At 45.2% G+C, this 19,370-nt stretch overlaps 1 protein-coding gene across 1 annotated transcript in view; it reads left to right on the top strand.

Moving 5' to 3' along the window:
* The window catches only part of LOC115085580 (2-iminobutanoate/2-iminopropanoate deaminase-like), a 44,247-nt gene that overhangs the window by 16,755 nt on the left and 8,122 nt on the right, over positions 1 to 19,370 (top strand). The window contains exons 2-3 of the mRNA XM_029591772.1: positions 2,043 to 2,148; positions 17,956 to 18,010. Of these exons, the coding sequence (XP_029447632.1) occupies positions 2,043 to 2,148; positions 17,956 to 18,010 (161 nt within the window). The remainder of the gene's footprint in view (positions 1 to 2,042; positions 2,149 to 17,955; positions 18,011 to 19,370) is intronic.

The raw sequence follows: 19,370 nt of genomic DNA, 5'->3' as shown, positions 1-19,370 counted from the left end.
GGCTGCGCCCACGATACCCCTTATTAGTGCAGGAGGGGATGTGGGAGGCAGTGGCCCGGCTACCACCAAATGCATCTTTCTGCCAACTCTGGGTTGTAGGCCTTTCTTCTGGCTGCAGCAGATTGGGCTCCAGTTTGCATTGTCTTCAGTCAGGTGATTGTTAAGAGGTGAACCAGCTCTCTTCTCCTTGACCTATAATCAACTATTATGCTCATCCGTCTTTTTCACCAGAACATCTGTTGGGTTCACCATGGGTCATTGCGTGTTACTCTGGGTCAGCTGGTCCTGGGGCTCACAAGTGCAGAAGCAACCACATTCTGAGACCGATGGTAGTGATGACAGGTTGGTAGTAGGGGGACACAGTAAGGGGTAGATTTTCAAAGGGTTACACGCGTAACCCCTGAAAACCTACCCCAAACTCTCCCCCCCCCCTGCGCGCGCCAAGCCTATTTTGCATAGGCTCGGTGGCGCACACAAGCCCCGGGACGCACGTAAGTCCCGGGGCTTTCCTGGGGGGGGGGGGGGGGGGGGTGTGACTTGGAGGGAATGGGCAGCGCGCGCTGGACTCGGCACGCGCAAGGTGCACATATGTGCACCCCCTTATGTGCGCCGACCCTGGATTTTATAAGATACACGCGGCATACTTTTGTTTGCGCCTGGTGCGCGAACAAAAGTACACACTCGCGCTTTTTTATAAAATGCACCCCTAAGTGTACACTCCCAATCTTTCCTCCTTTCCCTCCTGTGTTTCCTGAATACAAAGGAAGTGCACATGATGGGGAAAAGCAGCTGAGGGAGCACACATTGCCCTTGTCCCTACCCTGCTGGCCTGACAATACTCTACCCATAGTAATGTGCCCCAAAAAATTGACTTACATGAAGGAAAGAAAAGGGAGGTGGATAACGGAGAGGAATCTGAGGAGGAAGGGGAAGATGAAGAAGAGCCTGGGGAGATAGGAGAGAGGAGAGATTGCAAAAAACTTAAAGGAAAGAGGAGAAAGAGAGCAGAACCCAAGGACCAGTGTAGATGAAGAGGACGTGGCTGGAAATAAGAGGGAGAGGAACCTATGAGTGATTGTGTAAGAGGTGGAGTAAACCCTGATAGGGAAGGAGGACAATAGAGATGAATTTAAGGGGAGTAAGAGATGGGAGATGGAGAGGGACTTGATAGAAAGAATGGGGAAAAGGGGAAATGAATCTGGAGGCTAGAGGGAGTTAGAAACGAGAAGGTTTAGGCAGAGAGTAACTTGGAAGGGAGAAAGGGAAGGGAAGAAAGTGCAAAAGAGAAGTAGGGAGATGAAGATGCACCACACCATCTAAACCGCCCTTTTTAAAATCCTACACATGCCCATATGTGTTATGTATGAAATTTAAGTCAAATTTCTTTTTTCATGTATGGCCAGACTGAAAGACAGCCCTGTGTGCCCTGGTTTTGCTTAACCAGGACATAGGACAATGTATTAAAAATCAGTGCTGTCCTGTATAGAACAGGACTCCTGGTTACCATAGCAGCAGCTACAGTGTGTCACTGAGCGAGGCCCCTCACATCCTCTTCCTTCATGGGCTTCCTGCCTGGAAAGGAAGTCTGCATTAGAGGAGGAGGGGGGAGGGGGTGGGCAAGGAGTGGATGCTGGCTCACAGTCCCTCTGGTCAGTGACCGGGCTGCAGCTGCTATTTACTGATAGCACTTGGCTTCCTCCCGACCCTCTCGTTCCCATGCAGCTCAGCCACTTTGGGAACTGAGAGAGTGAGGAGGTGGAGGAGGAGGACGTGGAGGTGGATAATTGGAAGAGACACTGAGGGGAGGGAGCAGCAACAAAGATAAGTGGGGCAAGGCTGGCATTTGCTTACTTCATCATTCATTTCACCCTGGGCAGTTGATTATTCTGCTTAATGGGTTCTGCCAGGCCTGGTTACATATTTTTTGAAAATCAAACTGCAAAGATTTTCTAAGAGGGGATTTGTACGCTTTGATGTTGCCTGGAACAAAACTTGTGCAGCGCTGCACATTACCTTTCTCCTAAATTGTTTTCCATGAACAGTCAGGCCGTGGTGATTGATAAGACCGTGTACATCTGCGGAGTAGTGGGCATAGATGTTGCAACTGGACAACTTGTACCCGGTGGGGTGCTGGAAGAAACTAAGCAGGTAAAATGTAGGCATTACTCTTTAGCTTTCATACAGTACACATGAGGCCTATCCCAGACAGAGTTCTTGTGACATGTAGAGTGCCTCACAGGCCCAAAATAAGCCCTTAGTCAATGGATTGAATGGTTGGGGGTCAGGCATCTATAAAGCATTGTGCATTGCCAACCATTACTGTCTAAACTGGGCCAATAGTCATTAGGACAAACAGGAGCATGTCTGTACCATTAACAACTCAAGTAATTTGCCTTACGTTCTAGAAAACACAATATGACAGTACCACACATGATGGTAGCTGCTTCTGCCCGTGCTATACATGGACAGTCCAAGTCTGTCTGTAGTGCTGACTTCATGGAGATGTTGGGAGGGATGGGTACATGAGGAGGAACAGGGCTGGTGCTAGCATTTTTGCTGCCCTGTGTGAACAATTACTGTGCTGCCCCCCTCTATGTTTTTATTTTTTTTTAACACAGAATACCTCACCTCAAACATGAAGAACACATACTCACCCTCACTGAAGAGGTTCAATTTCGGGACCCCCCCTGAAGTACGAAAGAGCAACTGAACATCTTCCGACTAATCATGCCAGCAGTGAAACGCACAGCCATCTTGAACATACTAATATTTGCAACGCAAATGATACGTAATGCGTAGTGACGCAGTGACATACTAATTTTTAGCGTAACATAACGTAACTCCATTTTGGAATAATACTTTGTATTGTATTAATACGAATGACAATGTAAAATGTCTAACACGTCAATTAAATGACGAAACAATAGTCTGATCTTAAGCTACACCTACTAGAGGACCACGCTAGCTAATGCTTGTTCAGCAATTTGTGAAATGTTTGTTCAGCAAAAACCAGAACGCATGTGTGAAAGATAAGAGTTGTAAAGTGCATAAAAGTTTGCTCCTAAGGGGGCGTGGCATGCAGTTGTACTGAGCCTTTGTCTTAGCTGCATCTTGCTGGCAATAAAAGTCTATCTTTACGGATCAGTTGTCTGGACCTCCTTACTGACTAAAAAGAGACGGTTACATTTGGCGAGCCTCAGCCAGGAGGTGCCGGGGACGCTATTTTAGCCCCCCAGTTGGTCCGGTAGTTTGGTGGCGGAGCGATCCCCCAGACGCACCTGGTGAGTGGCCACCGCTGAGTTCAGCGATCGGGTTTCTGAGGGGACCGTTCCACAGAAATTCTTCTGAGACCTCTGGGCTGGTGATCTGGAAAGAAGGCTTTCGTGACGATCGGAAGAATCCTGCAGGCGAGTATTATGGGAATGATGGAAAAAAAAGAAGAATAGCTAAAAGAGTAGCAAATAACCGGTCCATCCGTGAGGGGACCGAGGGGGCTTTGATCACACCCCAAGCGGTGGTTTGGTAGGAATTGCATTCCGAAAACCACGCGCATAAAAAGAGGAAAAAGAAGTAACGCGTACGATAGTGGGAATAGGTTTCTTGTTGTGTGAAAGAGAGTGAATGGCCTCGCAGTTCTAGGCCGGGCTGACCGCGTCCTAGTCGAGGCGATTGTGACCCTTTTGTGTCTGACGGGTACGGACCCCTTACCTATCCGTCTTCCCTTCCCTCCTTTGTCTGTGAATTCTATCCTAATGGGAGGGGGCTATTCAACTCCACTAAAAGTTATGACAGAACACTATAGTGAAGTGTTCGATAAACGTAAATGTACTAAGCCCGGAATGGTTCAGCGATGCACCCATAGGTGGCCCGGTTTGTGTGTAAATTGGCCTCCGGAAGGAACTTTCAATTTCCAAACGGCCACAAGGGTCTTGAAAATAGTTGAGAAAGAAGAAAATCCGGGTTGCCCTGAGGATAAGCCATACATAACTGCTTGGATTGCAGTTATCGAGAATCCTCCGAAGTGGGCAAAGAAGTTAGTGGAGGGAGCCGCCCTCGTAATGGTGGCGCAAGTAAACAAAATGGGTGACCGGAAGTCCTCAAACCGGAAAAGAAAGGGAAGGGCGGCCATCTTAGGAATAAAGGACCATGCGTCATCTGCGGCGGCCATGTTTGTAGTGCAAGGGAACACACGGACTCAAGAAAAAAAAGTTAAACCCCTGCCGCCTGCAGTACTGCCTGACGCAGAAGATCTTCTGCCGCCACCCTATGCCCCTAGCTGCCCTCAATCGTATAATGCGCCACCAGATCCCCCAGCTCCCGCCGCTGCCCAAGTTGATCATGAAATAATGCCGATTCCCGAAGTACGGCTTGAAGCGGAAGCGGCGGCGGCAAAAGTTGAGGACGGCGGCGAGTCGTCCGTATCCGGCGGCACTCGCAGTAAAACCCAAGCCGCAAGTTTACAACTACCAATTAGAGAAACAACCACCGTAGTTCCCGTGGTCCCTACTGAAGAAAACGAGTATAATACTACGCAAACTATAAAGTTGTTTACTTACATACCTTTCACTTCCAGCGATCTTTTTAACTGGAAACAGCTCGGCCCCTCTTACGCTGATAATCCAGATCAGATGCTAGATTTTTTACGAGGAATTTTTGCAGCCCATAACCCCAACTGGGCTGACATTCGGCACCTCGCCTCCATCCTTTTTACCACCGAAGAACGCCGACAAATACAATTAAACATGGAAGAAGCAGCTCGGCTGGGAGCCGGGTCAGACGGTAATCCAGATGAAGTAGTGAGAGAGCATGCCCCTGTCGCCGATCCCAACTGGGATTTCCAGACGGCTGCAGGGCGAGCCAGCATTGCTGCATACCAAGTCGCCTTTCTCGGAGCTTTAAAGAAAGGAAAGCAGAAAGTCATGAATATGGGAAAGATCCGCGACGTGGTGCAAGGAAAAGACGAAACTCCTGGAATCTTTTTGGAGAGATTGATGGATGCATATCGGCAATACAGTCCGTTCGACCCAGAGGACCCCAAAAGTCAGTCCGTCATAGTAATGAGCTTTGTCGGACAATCCTGTCCCGATATCCGCCGGAAGCTACAGAAATCAGAAGGATTTGAGGGAATGACTATTAGCCACTTAAAAGCCATGGCTGACAGAGTTTATGTAAACCGAGAGCCGGACGGAGACAAGAAAGAAAAGAAAGAAAGTAGAAAGTTAAGAGAAAGTGTTAGTTTGTTAGCTGCAGCGCTGGAAGAAACGAATTTCGGAAACTCGGCTAGGCACTATCAGGGATATCCTGGGCCGAGAGGAAGGGGCAGGTCACCCTCGAGGGGACCGCCCAGAGGACGAGCTAGCAGAGGAGGATCGTTTAGGGGGGGAAGGGTGCCGTTGGGAGCCAATCAATGTGCATTCTGTAGACAAGAAGGACACTGGAAGTCTGAATGCCCAGAGTCCCTGCAAATGAAGCAGGAAGGATATACTCCGTCCAAACCAAAGGAAGCTGAATGGCAGATGACTGTCGGAGAAACCTCTAGCGAAGACAGCAGTGAAGCATGACTAGAGAAGGGAATTCTTCCATTCGATCCCTTAGTAGAAATTAAAGTAGGAACTGAGACATTTAAGGGATTGTTAGATACCGGGGCACAAAGATCAGTCATGACTACCGCTATTACCACACCCACTTCGAAAAACATTTCTATTGTAGGGGCCTCTGGAAAGCCACTTATCGCTCCCTTTCTTCAGAAACGACAAGTCCGGGTGGGAGGACAATTAGTATCTCATCAGTTTCTCTACGTCCCGGGATGCCCAGTTCCCCTCATAGGGAGAGACCTTCTTTGTAAGTTAAGAGCCAACTTACAATTCGAATCGACAGGAGAAATAAGAGCATCCTTCGCTGATAACCCAGTCTCTCTCATCTGTCCACTCCAAGAAGAATGGAGATTACATCTCCCCATAGTCAAACATACCACTACGCACCGATATGGAGAAAACACCGTCCTCAACGAAAAGCGCAGACAGCTAATGGACAGTATACCTAAAGTATGGGCTGAACAAAATCCAGGAGGAATAGCCATCAACGCTACCCCTATTTGGATCGAGATGAAACAGAATGCACAGGTGATAAATCAATCTCAATACCCCATTCCTTATATGGCCAGACAAGGAATTCAGATACACCTGCAAAGATTGTATGATTTGGGCATTCTCCGGCGAATCCGATCTGCTTGGAACACCCCTCTGTTGCCAGTAAAGAAGCCTGGATCAAATGACTATCGACCAGTACAAGACTTAAGAAAAGTGAATAGTCAAGTAGCAGATCTAGTAGCCCTCGTGCCAAATCCGTACTCAATCCTGGCTCAAGTCTCTCCTGCATCAAAGTGGTACAGTGTCATTGATCTCAAAGATGCCTTCTTCTCCGTCCCGGTGGCGGAGGAATGTCAAAAGATTTTTGCTTTCACATGGGAAAATGCAGATACTGGAGTAAAGCAGCAGTACACATGGACTAGGTTGCCTCAAGGGTATAGGCACTCACCTACGCTGTTCGGTGAGCAACTGGCAAACGATTTAAAGATGTATCAAGTAAAGTATGGGCCAGTCATACAATACGTGGATGACCTTCTGTTGTTTCGAGAGACGTACCTCGAATGTGCGGTATCCACTCTTCAGCTGCTAAAGACGTTGTACTCAAAAGGGTATCGTGCAAGTAAAAAGAAAGCGCAAATCTGTGAATTGGAAGTAGAGTATTTAGGCTTCCAAATACGTGGAGGAACCCGATGTCTGGGGATTTCTCGCACCAGTTCTATAAGAGATCAACCTGTACCCACTTGTAAGAAAGAGCTCCGGGCGTTCCTGGGAGCTGCAGGATACTGTAGGCTGTGGATTGCTAACTATGCAGTTATTGCTCAACCCCTGTACGACAAGCTGCGGGGTAAAGAGGCAGAATCTCAACCCTTCCAATGGGAAGGAAACGAACTGGCAAGCTTACGACAACTAAAAGAAGCCTTAATTGAACCACCTGCCTTGGGGTTGCCAGATGTGATGAAACCATTCCATCTATTCGTCGACGAGAAAAAAGGCATGGCCATAGGGGTATTGACTCAAACCTTAGGCTCATGGGAACGACCTGTTGCATATCTGTCAAAAGGAATGGACAATGTGTCAAAAGGATGGCCGGGATGCCTCCGAAGCATTGCTGCTGCATGTCTACTGATACCCGAAGCAGTTAAGCTAACATTTGGACAGATTTTACAAGTAACAACTCCTCATACTATCCAAGGACTGCTAGAGACCCATGGGCCAAAATGGATGACAAATTCACGTCTTGTAAAGTACCAAGCGTTATTATGTGAAACTCCAGAGATTCAAATACAGGACAGTAAAAACTTGAATCCTGCAACTCTACTCCCAACCCCCACTCCAGTTTCTCATGAATGTGGGGAAATTATGGCAACAGTACATTCCAGCCGACCCGACTTACGCGACCAACCCTGGCAAGGAGCATGGACTTTATTCACTGATGGAAGCAGCCAGGTTATAAATGGAGTCAGGGTCGCTGGGTATGCTGTAGTCTCCGAAGACGACATTGTTGAAGCTGAACCCCTGCCCCCAGGGACATCAGCGCAAAAAGCTGAACTAATTGCGCTCACAAGGGCTCTGCAGTTGGCAGAAGGAGAAACTGTAAATATTTATACTGATTCAAAATACGCTTTCCTTACAATCCAAGTGCATGGAGCTTTATACAAGGAACGAGGATTCCTAACTGCGGAAGGGAAACAAATAGCTAATGCATCGGAGATACATCAATTGCTAGACTCTGTATGGGCACCAAAGAAGGTAGCTGTCATGCATTGTAAAGCCCATACAGGGAGAACTGATCCCATCGCCAAAGGAAACCAATGGGCAGATAAGACTGCGAAAGAAGCAGCACGTGTGCAATCACCACATACATCAACTCCCACTTGCCCACTTCTACAGTTCACGAATGAAACCCCCATTTATTCAGCGGAAGAAAATGATTGGGCACAAACCGAACAATTTCATCAGCAGGATGGGTGGTGGATTGTACAAGAAGATAGGGTATGGATACCCGACGCCCTGGCATGGACTGTTGTCAGGGAAGCCCATAATAAAACCCATCTCGGCCGAGATGCATTAGCAACACTGTTGGCAAAAACTTACTACATTAATAGACTCTTTCAACTAACTAAATATGCTGTTAATCAATGTGTTACCTGTGCAAGGAACAATCCCAGAAATGGACCTGGTCCAGCCCCTGGACATATATTGCGAGGAACAACTCCGTTTCAAGTTTGCCAAATCGACTTCACCCACATGACTGCTTCAAAAAGATACAAAGCAATGCTGGTAGCTGTCTGTACTTATACCGGATGGATCGAAGCCATACCCACTCGAACTGAGACTGCCAAGGAAGTAGTAACATTGCTTCTCCACAAAATTTTACCACGATACGGATTACCTCGACAGATAAATTCAGATAATGGACCAGCCTTCACCAGTGAAGTCACGCGACGTCTAAGTCAAATTCTGGGCATCCAATGGCACCTGCACTGCGCCTGGAGACCTCAAAGTAGTGGAGCAGTTGAACGAGCTAACAGGACACTAAAAAATCAGCTCGCTAAATTGTGTCAGGAAACAAAGACTAAATGGCCAGACATCCTGCCATTAGCTCTACTACACGTCCGATGTACCCCACGGAAGTCGGGGTTAACTCCGTATGAAATGATGTACTCAAGGCCTCCACCTCTTCCATCTTTTCCTGAATCGCTGCAAATACAAGGGGAAATGTCTCTCAGTAACCAACTCAAAGGACTATATAACACAGTTATTGCGATTCAAAAATACACCTGTGACACTGAACCATTGGTCCTGCTAAACCCGATTCATCCATACCAGATAGGAAATTCGGTGTGGATAAAAGACTGGGATGAGTCTGATTCCCTCCAGCCCCGATGGAAAGGGCCGTACACTGTATTGCTAACTACTCCAACAGCTGTCAAAGTTTTTGGATGTTCTTCATGGATTCATTGGACACGTCTCAAACCAGCTTCAGCCAACTGGCAGGTTTCCAGGATTGGAGACCACAAATTAAGATTCACCCGCGGCAGGCCCAGTGCTAGTCCTGAGTAAAAAAGTATCAGTAACTACAACTGAATATTAATGTGTCCATTTCTTTCCTTCCTTTCAGAATCCATTACTTATGAATGCAACCATCTACGTCATAAAGCAATGTCACAGATTACGACTTCCAAGATCTACGTTGCATCCATCTTCTGCATTCACTTAATATTCTTCTGTAACCCGACTACCTCTGTTTTCCTGTCCTTGAGCAAGAATTGCACTGAATGTATCAAGCTAATTCGTACTACCACTCAAACTGGATTTCAAGTTGTCTCAACAATCATCCACCAATCTCAACCACCAACTTCCTGTGCCACACTACCTGCTTGCGCCCTGAATACTACTCAAGGCTATCAGTCCTTCCATCGATGTTTAGAAACTGGCAAAGTCATATGTCATACCCCAACCACTCCTAAGTACTACAACATCACCCTCACTGTAGGTCTACCAAAGAGCTACACATCAAGTATTGTCCCAGAAGGAAAAGGCATCTTGTACTACATCAACTCCACTAAGGTTCTTATGGGAAGTGAAACGATTGTCACAATAACGTTCGATGCCTGCGAAGCCATTGATAAACACCCAAATGCACTTCACTGTGGGTCTCAAGCCTGGAGAAATTCCTATGTCTACAATCACAAATACCTCTGCCCATACAACCGGGTAGCTAATCCATCCAGATGGCTGCCATGCGGAGGGGACCTGACATTGTCAGGATGGGCTCTAGTTTGTGATTACACCGGTGGAGGTTACCATGGCTGCCACGGGATAGGACGATTAACTGCAGTAAATGGTAATACAGTATCGATACAATGGCCTCTAAGAAGCGAAGGAATCCCTTGGCAAGATACTTGGGGATTTGGTATCGACGGAACTGGAAAAGACCCCATGACCTACATTACCATCACTCAGCGAAAAGACAAACCTCGTCCAATTATTCACCAGACTACTGTGGTGGGTTATCAATCCTTCTTCGATGAAATATCTCATGCCACTGAGGGATTAAAGAAACATACAATTTCTCAACAAGTAAAAAACCTGTTTGTCAATTTGGCGGAAAACATAGCTCTCTCTCTCGAAGTCAAGAACTGTTTTGTATGTGGAGGAACAGATACAGGAGAGCAATGGCCATGGGAAGCCAAGGAAACCTTCCAATCCGATCTTAACACCTTGAATACCACTGTAACCTATAACCGTAAATCTCATCCATATGAGTGGGCACTACAGACTGATGTTATTGGCAGACTATGTATCTCTCGACAACATTCACGCATCTATACCGTGCCTGTTGGAAATTCTCCATGCACAGGAGTTCTTACTGCCAACCTTACCACCCAGACATGGTGGCAGACTGAAAATTCTACCATGCCAACTCCCATCTGGACTGACTCGACTTTGAACAAGACATGGACAGCTGCAGGTGTTGCTACTACCGTTTTCAATGCTCCAGATGGTTATTATTATGTATGTGGACGAAGAGCTTATGAACAGTTACCAACAAACTGGTATGGAACTTGCTTCTTGGCTACAATTCGGCCAAGCTTCTTCCTACTTCCCATTACTGCTGGAGAAACCTTAGGAGTTCCAGTATACAGTCCCATGAGACCCAACAAACGTCGCAGCACTCCTAAAGTATCCATAGGAGATTGGAAAGATCAAGAGTGGCCTCCTGAACGAATTGTACAATACTATGGTCCGGCCACCTGGGCTGAGGATGGTTCTTATGGATATAGAACACCTATCTATATGCTCAATCGAATTATAAGACTCCAAGCAGTACTGGAACTCCTGACAAATGATTCTGCCTTGGCTCTCAACATCTTAGCCAAGCAAAACACTAAAATTCTAACAGCTGTCTACCAAAACCGATTGGCTTTAGACTACCTCCTAGCCCAGGAAGGTGGTGTATGTGGCAAATTTAATCTTTCTAACTGTTGTTTACAGGTAGATGACAAGAGTAAAATCATTGAGGAGATCACTGATCGAATGATTCGCCTGGCCCATGTACCAGTGCAGACGTGGACTGGAATCCTTGACTGGACAGGGTCTTTGCCCAACTGGCTCACTTCCATTCCTGGCCTTAAAGAACTCCTCTTTCCTCTGATACTTCTTGTTTTTACATGCATTCTGTTTCCTATTTGTCTCCCTCTTATTTTTAGGCATCTCCGATCCATGATTGAACATATTGCTGATCGGCGAGCAGCTGCTCACGTCATGATGATTAATAAGTATGTGTCTGTCTCCACATTTCCTTCATCTGATTCTTCTGACTACGACACTACCAATGATTCAGATACTGATTCTGATAAAGAGTACTTAACTACTAACTTATAAGTCTGAAAAACTCTAACCACTAAGCATTGCCATAATGGAGCCAACGTGTTGTTGGGGTAAGTCGGGCTACAAAGGGGGGTGACACCAATATGGTCCACCCGTCTCAAACCCGTGAAGAAACCAACGACCTAACAACATATTAGGGCTCACATTCAATGTCACTGGTATTAACTCTCATTGTCGTTTCAGTTCCTCTTCAGATATAAAGTGATACTTCTGCCTTCTCTTCAAAGTTGAAGTATCAAAGGGGGGAATGAAGAGGTTCAATTTCGGGACCCCCCCTGAAGTACGAAAGAGCAACTGAACATCTTCCGACTAATCATGCCAGCAGTGAAACGCACAGCCATCTTGAACATACTAATATTTGCAACGCAAATGATACGTAATGCGTAGTGACGCAGTGACATACTAATTTTTAGCGTAACATAACGTAACTCCATTTTGGAATAATACTTTGTATTGTATTAATACGAATGACAATGTAAAATGTCTAACACGTCAATTAAATGACGAAACAATAGTCTGATCTTAAGCTACACCTACTAGAGGACCACGCTAGCTAATGCTTGTTCAGCAATTTGTGAAATGTTTGTTCAGCAAAAACCAGAACGCATGTGTGAAAGATAAGAGTTGTAAAGTGCATAAAAGTTTGCTCCTAAGGGGGCGTGGCATGCAGTTGTACTGAGCCTTTGTCTTAGCTGCATCTTGCTGGCAATAAAAGTCTATCTTTACGGATCAGTTGTCTGGACCTCCTTACTGACTAAAAAGAGACGGTTACATCACCAAATTCAAAATAAAGCGACCATAAACTATAAACAGAAACTGAACTGCAAACCGCAACAAGCCAGACTCTTATATGCAATGCAGCAATGGAGAAACAGAAACATCACTAGTTCTCATAAATCATTCATCAAACAATAAAATCAAGGAATATAAATCAATTATATTAATAAAACCATACTTATAAAAAGAATATTTCCAATGATCAAAGGAATAGAATAACACCCAATAATTAAGAGCTCATACAAAATTTTAAAAATTTCCCAAACAACAATAAATTATTTCAAAATGACAGACACAGACATCCAATAAATAAAACTAAGAACATAAGAAATCGCCATGCTGGGTCAGACCAAGGGTCCATCAAGCCCAGTTTCCAACAGAGGCCAAACCAGGCCACAAGAACCTGGCAAATACCCAAACACCAAGAAGATCCCATGCTACTGATGCAATTAATAGCAGTGGCTATTCCCTAAGTAAACTTGATTAATAGCAGTTAATGGACTTCTCCTCCAAGAACTTATCCAAACCTTTTTTGAACCCAGCTACACTAACTGCACTAACCACATCCTCTGGCAACAAATTCCAGAGCTTTATTGTGCGTTGAGTGAAAAATAAATTTCTCCGATTAGTCTTAAATGTGCTACTTGCTAACTTCATGGAATGCCCCCTAGTCCTTCTATTATTCAAACATGTAATAAGGATAGAAAATTCACCGCTCTCCATACCTGAAAACTTTTTATTTCCAGTCATCCTGAATAAGGAATGGATTAGAGAAGCAGCATAAATTGTAGGTTCCTACTCGTTCACAGAAACGGTGCTAGCCTTTCTGCTGCTCTGTGCGAACAATTACTGTGCTGTCCCCCTGCCCCTTGACAATTCATAGTCTGTCCCAGGCCCACCAAAAAAAGCCCAACCCCCTCCAGTGATACAAACTTTAGAAACTGACCCCTCTCCCATCGCCCAGTTCTTTACCATCTCCCCCCTTAATCCATGGCTGGTACAAGAGTATTAGGTACCATAAGTCAACCTTATAGCCTTGCTCAACACATCTCCCTCCCCCAACCACCTCCTTACCCCGGCCTGCTAACATTTTACTTGAAAAATATCGAAGTGCAGTATTCTAAGCTAAAAATATCACTAATATGATATTTACATGCACTGCTGTGATGCCAAACAGAAATCCCTGCAAAAAAGACACTTAGAACCCATATAGTATTAGGCCTATTCTGATGTGTGTAGGGTGTGGGCTTGACCTAAAACACTAATATACTTCCTATTAGGAGAATACCTCACCTCAGTCACGCATGCAAAATATAAACAGACCCTCACCAAATACAGAATAGAGCAGCCATAAAGCAGAAATACAAATGTGCAAACAAAAACTGAACTGGAAACTGTAAGAGGCCAGACACTTTGGGGCGGATTTTCAGAGCCCTGCTCGCCTAAATCCGCCTAAATCCGGGCGGATTTAGGCGAGCAGGGCCCTGCGCGCCGGTGCGCCTATGTTCAATAGGCCTACCGGCGCGTGCAGACCCCGGGACTCGCGTAAGTCCCGGGGTTTTCCGAGGGGGGCGTGTCGGGGGCGTGTCGAGGGGGCGGGCCCGATCCGCGTGGCGTTTTCGGGGTGGGCCGTAGCGTTTCGGGGGCGGGGCCGGGGGCGTGGTTACGGCCCGGGGCGGTCCGGGGGCGTGGCCGCGCCCTCTGGACCCGTCCCCCATGTCACGTCTCGGCGCGCTAGCGGCCCGCTGGCGCGCGGGGATTTACGTCTCCCTCCGGGAGGCGTAAATCCCCCGACAAAGGTAAGGGGGGGGTTTAGACAGGGCCGGGCAGGTGGGTTAGGTAGGGGAAGGGAGGGGAAGGTGAGGGGAGGGAACAGAGGTAGGCTGCGCGGCTCGGCGCGCGCCGGCTATACGGAATCGATAGCCTTGCGCGCGCCGATCCCGGATTTTAGCGGCTACGCGCGTATCTACTAAAATCCAGCGTACTTTTGTTGACGCCTGATGCGCCAACAAAAGTACGCCAAATCGCGCTATTTGAAAATCTACCCCTTTATGCGGTGCAACAATAAAAAAAACCAGAACCATCACCTTTCCTCAAGCTCCGACTATGCCTGTAAAACTGCTCACAAAAACCTAATGCACTTCCAAAACCTTACCCTGAGTTACTTGTTGCCCCTCTTAAAGTGGAATAAATAGTTTACCTCATAAAAATAAATAAATAAATAAGAAATACTATAAATATTTAATCCTAATAGTAAAAACACACTAATAATATTATTTCAAAAACCACTGATGTATAAAAGATTAAATAATTAAAAACTCATGTTTTTTAAATGTTCCAAACACCAATAAAATATTTCAAAAAGGCAGACACATCAAATAACATCTGAAAAATAAAACTAAAAATGATTTAAAAAAATTCATGCGCATGCAGTCCTATTTTCTCTCTCTCACATACAGCACAGGCAAGCTCCCATTTTCTCTCTCACACACACACACATCAGACAAGCTCCCATTCACACCCACACACACTAGGCAGGCTCCCATTCACTCACACACACACACACACACACACACACACACACACACACCCCCATCCCAGGCAGGTTCCCATTCCATCACACCTCTCCATCTCATGGAGGCTCCCATTCTCTCACATATGCAAATACACACACAGACACACACATCCCAGGCAGGATCCCATTCTCAAACAAAGACATGCACACACATGCAAACCAGGCAGGCTCCCATTCACATACATACACCCATCCCAGGCAGGCTCCCATTTACACACACACCCTCATCCCAAGCAGGCTCCCATTCACATACACACACCCATCCCAGGCAGACTCCCATTCACACACATTGCACCAGGTCTGACCCTCACTGTCCCCATCATAGCCCCTCCTCCTCTCCCTGCAGCATGAGCTTATTGTTAAGCGGCACATACAAAAACAGAGGAGAGCAGAAAGAGTACCAACTATGCAGTTAATGGATGCATGTTCTATCGATATCTCCATGGCATATGCCGCCTGCTTTCTGATTTCACAGCAAACATGGCTTGTACTCTAGGAGGTAGAGTGAGAGGGAGGGCATACAGCGTAAAGTCTTCAAGCAGATCCAAGAGACTAGGGCTTTCAATATACATGACAATGGTATATTTGACATGGGTAACTCTTGTAGATGATTGTGTCACAGATGTTTGTGCACTGATACACACAATAGGGGTTAAATGCAGGGCCATTCATTGGCTAGGGTGAATGGAGCAACTTTGCAGTGCCTCATAGTTGGAAGGGCCCGAAAGGGCTGGAGGGGCCTTTTAGCACTCACACCTCACTGGCCTACAGATGTCTATGCAACATGGATTGGCACTGAATGAAAGAACCAATGGGCATGAGGCTGATAGGATGGACTAGCTCAGTGCTTCTCAACCCAGACTTCAGGGCATATCTAGCCAGTCAGGTGTTCAGGATATCCACCATGAATATGCATGAGACAGATTTGCATACAATGGAAGCATAGAAACATAGAAATGAAAAGGAGCAAATGATCTACACAGTCTGCCCTGCAAGCTTATGCCAGTATCTGCTGCATTGTGCAGGTTACCCCCACGCTTATCAGTTTACCAGAATATAAAAGTCAGAGCCCTCGGATGTTGTTTGAATCCAATTTCCCTTAACGGTTGCTGTAAAAGCAGAGAGCAATGTTGGCGTTGCATTAACAGTATCAAGGCTTATTTATTTGTTAAGGGAAGCAACAGAAACACCAGCAACTTATCACCAGTTACCTCCATGCACTCTTTTCTTTATTTCCAACCTCTGGCCTTTAGGGATCCACAGTGTTTATCCTGTGCCCCTTTGAATTCCTTGACAATGTTTGTCTTCACCACCTCAATTTCACTATACTACTTCAGACTTTTTTCCTTTCTCTGATATATTTGAAAATTGTTTTGTCACCTCGCTTTATCTCTTTGGCAATCCTTTCTTCCGCCTGACATTGTTTTCTGGATTTCTTTCTTTGTATCCCTCAGTTTTACCAGATATTCTTCCCTGTGTTCTTCTTTTTGGGATCCTTTATATTTCTTGAACACTGTTCTTTTTGCTTTTATTTTATCAGTCACCTCCTTTTAGAACCAGATTGGTTTCTTATTTCTTTTACTTTTGTTTAATTTTCTAATGTATAGATTTGTTGCCTTTGTAATTGCTCCTTTTAGTTTGGCCCACTGATCCACCTCTCTCATTTTCTCCCAGTCTTCTAGTCAACTTCCAGGAACGTCCCCATTTTGTCAATGTCTGTATTTTTGAAATTCAAAACTTGGGTCTTCATGTGACTTCTCTGTATCCTATTTGCGATATCAAACCATACTGTTTGATGATCACTGGTGCTGAGGTGGGCACCCACCTGGACATTAGAGACATTATCCCTGTTAGTGAGCACTAGGTTGAGTATAGCTCCCTCCCTCATGGGTTCCATATCCATTTCTTTGAACAGAGCCCCTTGCAGGGCATCCACTATCTCTCTACTTCTGGTAAATTCCGCAGAAGGGATTCTCCAGTCTACATCCAGCAGATTCAAATCTCCAACAATCAACACTTCTCCCTTCTTTCCCACCTTTTAGATGTCTTTGACAATTTGACTCAGAGGCCTGTAAACCACTACAATAAAAATGGTTGTACCATCATCATCTTTTTTTAGGATGGCTCATAATGCTTCTTCTCTACCCAACATTCCTTGCAGTTCAGTTGCTTGGATATTGTTTTTGACATAAAAGAGTTACCCCTCCCTCTTTTCTGTCCTCTCTGTCCTCCCTTAACAAGTTATAGCCTGGTATGGCCATATCCCAATCATGAGAATCGGTAAACCATGTCTCCGTAACAGCAACAATGTCCAAGACTGCTTCTGCCATTAGGGCCCGCAGGTCTGGGATTTTATTGCCCAAACTAAGACCATTTGTATTTTCTACTCACCTTTTCTGCTTTTTTTAGTGAGTGATTTTGTTATTTTCTCCTCCCACTTCCTGTATTGTTTAGGGATGACATGTTAATTTCATTGGCCATCTTCTGCCACCCCCATTTGTTAGCTTAAAAAATGTCTGATAATATATGATCTGAATAAGTAACCTCTTTCCTGCTACAAACAAATGTAAATCTATCTCATGCATATTCATGGTGGATATCCTGAAAGCCTGCATGGCTAGGTGTGCCCAAGGACTAAGTTGAGAAACACTGGACTAGCGGACAGAAGGTGAGCAGACAGTGGAGCTGGTAGCCAAAAGAAGATCCACCCTCCTGAGTGTCAAAAAGAGGTAACAGCCAAGAACTGGCAGAACCATGTGAGTCAACAGAAGGAGGGATGGCAGATAGAAGATCCAGCGGATGCTCAGGGTTGACAGAGTAGCAGACTTATATGCTAGGCTTTCAAGAGGAATTGGCTGGAAGAAGAGTAAAATCAGTGGGCTGAATATTTAGCTCCTTTCTCCATTATCCCCTGCTCTTGCAAGGGGATCATAATTTAAGGCTGTAAGGGGTACACTCAGGAGTAATATTAGGAAACTTTCTTCACAGAAAATGTGGTGAATCTGTAGAATGGCCTTCCAATAGGGGTCAGTGGTAGAGGCCAAAACAATAACAGAATACAAGAAAACACTTTGTGTTAAGAATTCAAATTTAAGTAATTTTTTGTCTGCCTCCAACCAGGCCCTAATGAATATGAGGGAAATTCTGAAAGCTGCAGGCTGTGACTACAGTAACGGTAAGTAATGAGCACAGTGTGGCTTCCTAAATGTTTTGTGAATAAAGCGCCAAAAAATTGTGTTTGTGGTGGATATGCATACATAGGGAGCTCACACTATCGAGGTGGTTCAGTTATAGGCATCTCAATTCACTGCCTCCAGGCATATTCATTGGTAGATTTCCTGAAAACCAGATGGACTGGGTGGCGAAGGACAAGGTTGAGAAACACTTCCTTAGGGGAAATCAGGATTCAGAATGAACTACCCCAGAGGTGGCTGCATGCATGTTACTGTAGTATGATGTCGAAAAGCACACTAGGATTTTATTTATTTTGATGAGATGCCCTAGATAGATATATATGGGGGGGGGGGGGCAATTTTCTTATAGCCTGCATTGCTGCAAAGTTTGCTGGTTCGTTTAACCCATGGTATTTGCACCAGTTTTCAAAATGAAAGTATGCACGTACTTTTCCTTTGAAACCTTCTGTGGGTACAAACACCCACAGACGCTTGTGCCTGTATTTTCTGCAGGTACTTTTCTCATGGAAAATAATGCACAAAGATATTGAAAATGGAATATTACGTGCATTATTTTCCTCCCGGACCTAAATACGTCCCGGGAACTCCTTCCCATAATGTGGCTAAAAGTGTGCGTGCTGTGGAGTCTGCTCGGACTTTTGGTCGGGGTATGGGAGGGTCCAGTTTTCAGACTTTTTTACCCAGGAAAATTGGTACTTACACGGGTAAATGGCTTTTGAAAATTTCCCTCGTAAATCTAAACTATAATTCTTTTTGCGAATAATTGTTACTATTTTACCACTAGAAAAAGGCATGTGTTGACCGATGTGCATGCTAAGTACAGCAGCTTTCCATTGCAGGAAAGATAGCTCAGGCCTTGCAGTCCCTTGTGTGTTGTACCTGGGAACTAAAGGGTGGGGTTGTTTTTTAAATTTGCAATATTTCCAAATTAAAGGCCAGTCTTTTCCTTTACTCACTGAAGCTCGAGATCTGAATTTCATTCTCAATACTAATCTTTCTTTTAAACCTCAGATTAGGATAGAGTTTATAAAAAGCTGCTTTTAAAACTATCTAGTTAGACATTTTAGGTATATTTTAGGTAAAGAAGATTTTCAGTTGGTTGTTCAAGCATTGGTTTTAACTTCACTTGATTATTGTAATTCCTCTTATTTTGGCTTACCCAAAAAAACATCTAAAGGTGCTACAGGCCATCCCAACTTCTGCAGCCCGTATCATTGCGGGCTGTGGCAGAAGGCAGCATGTGACTCCCAGATTGAAGGACTGAATTGGCTCCCAATAGTCGTGAGGTCAAAATTTAAGCTTCTTTCCTTAGTATTTAAAGCCCTGCAAGACGATAGACCC

Source organism: Rhinatrema bivittatum, chromosome 2 (assembly GCF_901001135.1).
Source record: "Rhinatrema bivittatum chromosome 2, aRhiBiv1.1, whole genome shotgun sequence".
NCBI classification, from domain to species: domain Eukaryota; kingdom Metazoa; phylum Chordata; class Amphibia; order Gymnophiona; family Rhinatrematidae; genus Rhinatrema; species Rhinatrema bivittatum.
The sequence above is the reverse complement of the archived record's forward strand: the minus strand, read 5'-3'. Positions and strand labels throughout refer to the sequence as shown.